The sequence below is a fragment of the Medicago truncatula genome, chromosome 5, assembly GCF_003473485.1.
Source record: "Medicago truncatula cultivar Jemalong A17 chromosome 5, MtrunA17r5.0-ANR, whole genome shotgun sequence".
Taxonomy (NCBI): Eukaryota; Viridiplantae; Streptophyta; class Magnoliopsida; order Fabales; family Fabaceae; genus Medicago; species Medicago truncatula.
The window spans coordinates 6,551,373-6,561,169 of record NC_053046.1 but is presented as its reverse complement, the minus strand read 5'-3'; the positions used below and the strand labels follow the sequence as shown (position 1 = coordinate 6,561,169).

General features: G+C 36.5%; 1 protein-coding gene across 1 annotated transcript; it reads right to left on the bottom strand.

The window, feature by feature from the left end:
• Positions 1-4,020: 4,020 nt before the first annotated feature.
• Positions 4,021-9,355, bottom strand: LOC112421812 (uncharacterized). Its single transcript, XM_024783618.2, has 3 exons — positions 9,182-9,355; positions 6,255-8,103; positions 4,021-6,043 (listed from the first exon to the last, which is right to left on the bottom strand). The coding sequence occupies exons 1-3, from the start codon at positions 9,244-9,246 to the stop codon at positions 4,166-4,168; spliced, it is 3,792 nt and encodes a 1,263-aa protein (XP_024639386.1). The 5' UTR covers positions 9,247-9,355; the 3' UTR covers positions 4,021-4,165.
• Positions 9,356-9,797: the final 442 nt, after the last annotated feature.

The window sequence follows — 9,797 nt, the reverse complement described above, 5'->3', positions numbered from 1 at the left end:
CACCTTGGGCATATCACTATTTGGTTCAAGAAGTTTAAGCAACATTTGCAAAGCCCAAGTAGAGATATCCTCCACCTCCGACGTCATAAATGCAAAACCAACCGAATATGTCAAATAGGTTGAGGTGACTCCCACTATTTCAAACAATGGCATTCTATACAAATTGGTTTTGTACGTGGAATCCATTATCAAAACAGTCGAAAAAGTGTTAAACAACTTTACCGAAGTTGGATGAGTCCAAAATATGTCTTGAACGGTTTGACTTTCCGGTTTTTCTCTTACGTAATGAACATATCCATTCTCTTCCAACTTTGAGATTAGATATTGCATCTCCGTCAAGTCACCCCTTTTTGCCTTTTTGAATTTGTGACGTTCATTGTAGACTTGCTTGATATTTGTGATGGACTCTTTCCTTTTCTTCTTCAAATTAGTCAAAATATTTTTTGATTTCACCGAAGAATCGGTCAAGTCATGTACAATCTTCTTGTCGTCCTCCATTAATCTTCCGGCAAGAAGGTGCCCTGCTACACACCGCACCATCTCATGGTTGTGAACGCCATTAAGAATAGCCAATTTCCAAGCATTGTTTTCCCTCACGACATACCCACGCACCTTGAACAAACACCCACATTTTCTTGATCTCGTTGCTTCATGCTTCACTTTTGTCTTCGGTAATTTATGTTCGCCGCTCCGTTCACAAACCAACTCCAACATAGCATTTCTACCTTCACAAGATCTTCTAATGATAACCGTAAATCCAGCCCTATTTGCTTGTCGACGGACCCTGTAACACCCTGTTTTCCCAACTTCAAATTTTTTACATAATAATCAGAGTAATCAACTTAAACAGGATGTCACACTACTTTAAAAGATAAATATAGTAGAATTATTATTTATTTAAACATCTTTCATCAATAATTCAAATTACATCGCAGCGGAAAAACATTTCATTATTCAACAAAATGGCACCACGGCCTCAACATAAAGAACTTATTAAAATTTCATTCTGGGTAGTTCATCAACATAATTCATAATAATATGTAACAAATGAAAAACAACACAAATATCCTCATCCCGTTACGTATCAGAGCGACCCTAAGACGACGCGTGAGAGAGTCAACTCACTTCAACAGCTAATCCTGGTTATCTGCACGTTACCCACGTAGAGGCAACATTCAAACAGAAGGGGTGAGATTTCACATTCAATAACAATAAGCGTATAATTCTTTAAAAGAATTTAACGACACATAACAACACATATTCATCTTTAGTAAAACTAATAAACAATAATTTAAGTGAGAGAATTTATCAACACAGAACAACAACAAATCATCATCAACAATGCTTCTCATAAACAACAACAACAATAAATAATATTGATACTTCACATAGTTCCAACTATAAATCATCAATCAACTTCAAATCATCATTAACCATGCTTCACATAAACAGCATAAACAACGACAATAAATAATATTGATACTTCACATAGTTAAATAATATTGATACTTCACATAGTTCCAACTATAAATCATCAATCAACTTCAAATCATCATTAACCATGTTTCACATAAACAACAACAATAAATAATATTGATACTTCACATAGTTTCTCATTAACAACTCATTAGTAATTGACAACTTGACAACAACGACAATGCGACACTATCGACATCAACTCGACAATGCAACGACAACAACATCAACTTGACAATGCAATATGCATGTGGTACCAATCAAGGCATCAAGCCCCAACGTATAGAGCATAAATATACTCACAGAGCATCAAGCCCCCAACTTATAGAGCAAATAGGCTCACAGGGCATCAAGCCCTCAACTTAATAGAGCAAATAGGCTCATAGGGCATCAAGCCCTCAACTTTAGATAAGTATGCATGGACTCAACAACCAACAACTTTAACAACATCGACGACAACAGCGGCAACCATGTTAAACCCTATTCCAGAATTATAAACCTAATTCCTATAACATCAAATCTAACAACAACTACAAGGTTAAACCCTTTTTCAGAATTATACAACTTAGAATTAGAGAAAGTTAGTCTCACCCTTACCTTAGATTGATCGATTGAAAGGTTATCTTCTCTGGTTCTCCTCTTCTCTTGGTTTTCTCCCTTATTCTCCAAAAACAGGTCTCACGTAAATCTTTCTCTTCTAATTCTAACTCTCCCTTTTATATAAATCTTTAACCTACTTATTTTCTCTTATTTCCAAATCTGCCCCCAACGTCTCAATATTTTATTTTAATATAAAATATTTCTATAACAAATAACAAATATATCTCTATAACAAATATATTTCTATAACATATATATTTCTACACCCAATAAGAAATATATTTCTACACCAGATAACATATATATTTCTACACCAAATAACAAATATATTTCTACACCAGATAACATATATATTATACTAATAAATACCAACATATAACATAACAAAATATCACTCATCAAAATAAATCGACTAAATTATAAAAAGACATCTAAACTCAATAAAATAAATAAATAATAAAAAAGGGCGTTACAGACCCAACCGAGCAATTCCTCTTTATCTTTTCATGTTTCTCGTGTCGAAAAGAAATGAGCCGTGTCCACTTCGTTGTCACGAAGTTTACACACATCGGAATTGACGCTTGAAGCCTCTACTTTAACGGACGCTTCAACCTTCACGGAAGCTTTGACCTTAATGGGAGCTTCAACCTTAACGGAATCGACAACATTACGTTTTCGATCACCCAGATCATCATCCGCATTCTCAACTGTATCTATAAATAAACAACATATAATTTGTAAACTAATTAATAAACATGTATCTAATATCATATAATAACATAAACAAACAACAACAACAAAAAAAAAAAAGGAAAAAAAAATTGGGCAGTAGCTACTGCCATTTGAAAATTTTGAAAGTTTTCTAAGTTACCAGCGGCAGTTAACAACCGCTCACACCAGCGGTAGTTAACTGCCGGTACAGCTCGAGACAGTACAAAAAAAAAACCAGAAAAATCAATGAAATTTAATGACTTTTAACGTTGTAATATCTATTCTTTGATGCATATTGTGTGTAGAAACGTCCTAGCAATCGATCAGCAATGATTTGGAACCAAGATTTTGACACAAAAATATTTGAAATTGAATTTTTTTTAGGAATGGTAATGGTGAGGTAAGGCAATGAGTGAATAGGAGAGGTAGGGGTTTTCTGGTTTTGGGGGGCAAAAAACAACGGCAGTTAACAACTGCTGAGTCCCAGTGGCAGTTAACTGCCGGCGCATCTTCTAACGGTTGTTAACTACTGTTGGGAACTTTTTAGTAAATTACTTATGTCAATAGGAAGTTTCCTACATAAAAAACAATTTTCTCCATTTTATACTAATGTGATGTGATATTTCCTCAACCCTCCAACAAACTTGGCCAACAATAACGCAACTGAAATTGAAGATGTTGTCATTGGTCAATAGTCATAGTCAGTGCATCCAAAAATGAAAACACTATCCAGAGAATAGGTCCTGGTTAGAGAAAAACCCGTACTACAAGCTGTATACCAACCAATGTAAAACAAACTTTTGGAATCCAATGACTAGTACTTCGTAGGATTATATAGCACATCAATAATGCAGTTTCTGGCCTAGGAACACATTTACGTTTACAAAATTACTTAGATTACATTTCCTACATGCTAAAGAAAAACAATCTTACTAAATTCATAACCTTAGCATTTTTTTCTCTCACAACCAACGAGAGATCATATGACAACTAGACCGAGGAAATTGCTCTATAGATCAATCGCACGAACTTATCGGGAGATACATCGCTATCTACCTATCGACTTTTTTCATGGGTTGGGCAACCTGGGAGGCCTATTGAGCAACCTTCCTAGACTAATATGGACCAAATATCATATAGCCCAACCAAACCAGAACCAGGTCCAACATTTCAATATTTCATTTTCTCTGATTCTCAAAAAAAAAATTTTATTTTCCCTTTACTACCAAAAAATGTATAGGATTTTTGTCATGCACTGATTTGGTTAAAATATTCACAACATCATAATTTGTTTTACACTACTAGTTGATCATAGTGAGTGTGCATGAGTGTAGTAGTAGTAATAGCAGCTATGCTAGCTTTTTATTTTTCAACTTAATTATCCTTCTTGAGAATTTGTCACAAGGGCTTGAGGACCCCTTACAAAAAAGCTGTCGAAACTATTGTTGGTCACAGGACTCGGCTTCATGTGAGTAACATTTTTCGGAACTAACAAGTGAGGTAAAGAAAAATGTTCGCCCCAAATATCATATTCATACTCATCTGCTGGTCCTGTCACTTCTTCAGCTCGAACATCTTTTTGGTTATCAAGTTCTGATCCAGGAGCTCTAGCATGTGAAGTAGCAACAGTACATTCTGATGACAACAATGAAGGTGTATGAGTGCCAGCGCGAAAGGGAGAAGTAGCATGAGGTAACTTAACAGTTATATTAGCAGTCGCAGCGCGTCTTGAAGCTGAATGTGACACTTGAGGAAAAGCAGGCTTCAAAACAGAACCTTGGTTGTTCACAGAATGTTGCGCAGCCACCGATGTTGTTGAACCAAGAGTCTCAAGGGGTTGCTCTACATCAGAAGACAATGGCCAGTTATATTTAGGCATAGTAACTGGTGATAAGGGGGATGAGGGTGTAGAATTGCCACTTTGACTACTTGAAACTTCAGACAATGCTGTTAATTTCGCACCAAGATTCTTCCTCTTTCTTCTTCTACCTTTATCTTTACCAGTTTTGACCACAAGATGACCATTCTCAGATGCTTTCATTTGTTCGGAGCTTGGAACTCGAGTATCCAGAGAATGATGGTTTTCAGAAGTCTGTGTCGGATGTTGAGACGTTCTATGTTCCGACGGATTTCCTATACCATATGAATAACTACCACTCTTCCTCTGGTTGTGATCCAGCAAAGAGGTTTTCCCACCATCTTTCATAGCGGTGGTGTGGACCAAGTTACCGTCACTCATGTGTGAGAAATCCAAGGAGTCCAACACAGTGCTTTGAGGGGATATGAACCAAAATACAAAACATATTAAAGATGCAACAAGAAGGAATCCAAAAAGAGTTCTTTTAACCCGCGTCCAAAACACGGACTTCTTGCAGTTACTTAGCATATCATGTGAGAAACTTGCCTTCATTGGTAACAGGAAAATACCAGTATCCAATGCAAGTTCAAGGTCCCGATGCACATAAGCTGTAGAAAAATCGGTTTGGTATGACATCGTAAGTTTGATTGACTCCCCCGGTTCAAGAGTGAAACCCCTGCAATTAAGAATCTTAAATCCATCCAACCCACATTCTCTCCCAGAAACTCGGATACTTTTAACCTCCAAGGGCAAGTCTCCCGTGTTCTTGGCATATAACTCTTTCACTAAAGGTTGTGAACAGAGAGAAGTTATCTCTTTTGTGTGAAGTAAAGAGTAGGGAAGAGAAAAATTGAGCAGCTTAGGCATTTTAAGATCAAAGTCTACACTATGAACATGCTCAGAACTCTCATCAAGAGAAACTAGAGAAAGCAACCCTCCAAATCCTCTTAAAGGTATTGACTCAACACCTGAAAGATTGTTTCTTACCAATGCAGAACCACTCCAGCTGCAACGATCGGATGGATAAAAAATAATTGGCCCTAAAGTTACATGATCGTAAGGATGCACATAAGCCTCGGTCAGCGCATTCTCTGGTACTGAAAATCCAAACTTTGTTGGAGTAGCACCTTCATCGACGACCAAACTGCCAGAAGAAGAAGGGTTTAATAAATCATGTAGTCCCTTACACTCGTTAATTAGTTCTCCTGAATTCAAGATAAGCTGCATCATAACTGGATGTTGGCTTGGATTCTTCACAGTGATCCACCTAGAGACATAACTTCCGACCTGAATCATTGGAAATAGCATCTCTCGGTCTTCAAGTACCGACATGCCACTCATTGTTCCTTGAGACTTCCAGTTTTCAAGAACTAGCTCATCTCCTGTTGTCTCTAAAACCTGTATACAAAAACAGCAGATAGAAATGTTTTAATGATTATTCGAAATTGGAAATATCAATAGATGTATACTCAACAATGGATGATTTAAAGAAAGGTAAGTAAACTTAATCCCAATATGATGTGTAAATTCCATTGCAGTGCATTATGAACATGCAAACACAGAACAACTTGCGATAAATGGAAAATGAAGGAGAGTAAAATTAACATACCTTGACATTTGGTGGCAATTGCATACTTCTGCTGACATACCCTTCCCTCGTATTGCGAGCTTCGATGTGTTTAGACTTGTCTTCTACTCCAGCAGATGAAAGCCTGTGATGTTCAGAACAAATATATAATATATCCTCACATGGAATCACAATCAGGGGACTACTCGAGTCATTTGTCAGAATTGACAGTTTACAGTTCACTTGGGAGTCAGAAACTTTAGGTGAATCCAAGTGAAGGTGACTACAGTAAATAATGCCAACTTGTGTAACGGTACCAGGGAAAAGCAATAAACCTTCCTTGTACTTGATATGGAAAAGCTCCATGTCGGCAACTTCTAGAACTTTAACAAAACTTAAAATGAAAGAGGCATCATTCCTTAGAGAGATAGTGAGAGCAATTTCACCACTATCACATGTGGCAAGACCCTCAAGAGTTGCTGAAACAAATTTACCAACAGTGTCAGAGGCAGAATGACTATCAACTTCAGCTTCAATAGGAACCATAATAGTATCAGACGTGTCTTGTGAGGATCTCAGTAAATGCAAACAAAATGCACCAAAGATTTTTCCCTCAAATCCAACTGTAATATCAACCTCGAAGAGAGTTTCGGAGCTATGTGGACCAATATTCCACTTCCTATGTGGCCTAATTGCTACTATTGGTGACCCTACTTGACTACTCCTCACAACCAAACGATCCTTAACGGTTGGGGAGAGACGGGTATCAAAAACCTGAAAATGATTTACGCTACAAATTCCTTCAGTTTCAACAGAATAATTATCCCCCAAAGATATTGATATCCAAACTGTTATTTCTTCCAGGTAAAGCGGTTCATCGAAGGGATTGAACAACGAAAAATTCCTGCTCAATCTTCCACCAGGAGAGATTTCCACCCCCAATAATGGCTGAATTCCAAAAGGAGACTCGGTAGCATGTCCTTTAGCCTCTACTACAAATCCACCAGAACTTGTCTGCAAAATCAGGCTTGCTGATGAGAAGCCGAGACTCTTAGGGAAGAAAACAAAACAAATTATAGCTGATTCACCAGGCCTTAGCGAAAACTCGCTGAAGTTACAGGGGTAGAACTGTAAATCCGTGCTGAATGGTTCATAGAGGTGCAATGTGCTCTCATTGCATGTATTCGCCACAGTTAAAAAAGCTGCTGAAGAAGAATGTAAATACTTTTGTCCCCAGTCCAATACCGTAGGGCCAATCTTTATATTAGGTGAGACAGAACCATCCAAGGAACTTGATTCGGTCGATACCTCAGAGGTCTTTGGCCGAATATGTTTTGACTTCAGCTTAAGTAAAGAGCCTCCGCACGAGGAAATATCATTTTTACTACCAATCTCAGTTTGAAGAGACGGTACCTCATTCAATCCCCCTTTCGAGTTCAGAGAACATGAGATAACCCCTCCACTAAGTAGCCTAAACACACCAAAGTCAGATGACCAGCTTTTGTTAATTGCCTGCAAACTATCTTGAGCTAATTCTACACAATGTGGACTTTTGAACTGACTACCAGATTCTTCTACAGACGCTTCCCTTTTAATTTTATCGCCGCGAAAAAACCCATCCAACAATGAAGGAAAGCAAAACAAATGACTGCTTGGACACACATTTCCAAAACCGTTGTGGGCAGCTGGAAACCCGTGGCTTAAACGAGAGTCACTAACGGTGGTGTCTGAAGAATCGAAATGGTAGCTTTTCTCAAAAGATGCACAGGCATCATAATCTGGTGAATTTTGTACGCCATTCACAGAGCATAATTCATACGCAACAAAGTAATATAAGATTAATGACAGAACCACATGACAAGTGAATTTTCTGGCCAGCTGCAATAATCCCCTATTCGAACCACAAATACATGTTAGAATTTTTCACGCCATAAAAAACAACTATAGCAAAGAATGCTTTCATTGATAGAAATAATGAGTTTAATTTTTATACACCATAACAAAATCACAACCAATCATATGATCAAACTAAGAGTTACAATTGATTGACAGTGTAAAAAATATTTATCTGACGGTGCATATGAATTAAATATAAAAATAATACACGCATTTCTACAAACATAAAAATGTCAAGTGACCAAATATTTTCCTATTCATAATTTCATTTGGCTCCAAAAGAAAATGAAAAGACATTTTGAGAGAAATGTCATTTAACAAAATCTTACATTAATTTATAAATAAATAGCAAAAGGCTGCACACAGAAAGGGTAATGTTTAAAAATTGAAATGGCCCAGTTACTAAGCTACCAAAATTTAATTTAACAAATTGCAGTTACACTTTACACAGCATTGATTACAAAACAAGTAATTCCATTCTTGACACAAGCACCATGTGTTATATACGTTAGATTAATATTAATACCAAGCAGCATATAATGCCAAAAGTAAATAAATAAACAGCATGTACACAAAGATAGGAACCAATTATAGGAATTCAGCTTAACATGCTAGAAATAGAAAAGACAAGAACCCTTATCACCCACCTAAGTGAAAACTCAAAAGTTTAATTAATTATCATACCAAACTTGCTTAAAACCAATCATCTATAATAAGAAAAATCAAAACTTTGGAAACAAAAATAAATAAGGAAACAAAATATACCATAGATAAACACTTAAATAAACCATTTTTGCTTAATCTTAACCATAAACCCAAAATTTTCAAATGAAATTAATCACAGTATTCTTCGCTCTAAAAAAAAAAAAAACTAAAAAAGAAAGTATCTTTACTCAAACCATATATCATAGATGACACAAATAAAACAGTGAAGGACTGAAAATGAAGAAAAAAATTGAAAAAAAAAATGAAAAATACCCAAGAAAGAAAAAACGGTGATGAAGTTGAAGAAAATGAAAAAGTTTGAAAATAGATTGAAAAAAGAAAGAAAGAAGAAGAGAGAAAAGTGGTACCGGCGGCTGAACATGGAGAAAGGGTTGAAGTTGAAGATGAAGATTAGGGTTTGAAGAAGGTCCATGATGGAAGAGAAGAACCCATAAGAAGTTGAACCGTATTTTTTGGGATGCTGCTTACAATAAGATGAATCAATATATGAAAATGAAAATGAAAATGAATGGTTGGTTTTTGTTGTCACTATAACTATAACTATGAAATTTTTCTATATAAGTGTGGTAAAAGAACCACCATGGTTAATTAATTAAAGGGTTAAATATGTTTTTGGTCCTACATTTTACGCGATTTTGAGAATAATCCCTACATTTCAATAAATGTTTTTAAAATCCCTACATTTTTCTTTCGTTGGTGCAATTGGTCCCTGCCTTCAGTGTCATATTGATGAAACACAAGCCATCATAACAAGTTCAAACCCACCCCACCAAATCTCCACCACAACACCTTCCACACCCGCAACAGCAAACACTTTCAACGATAACATCATCGCTTTCGGCCTCCAAATCTTTCCATCTAAACCAACATATTTCACTGGAAATGTCACGAACACTGGCGATCCGCATCTACGACGTTGCGGAGAAAGACCGTGGTGAAGTTCCCCGCCGTTTTCCAGCGAGA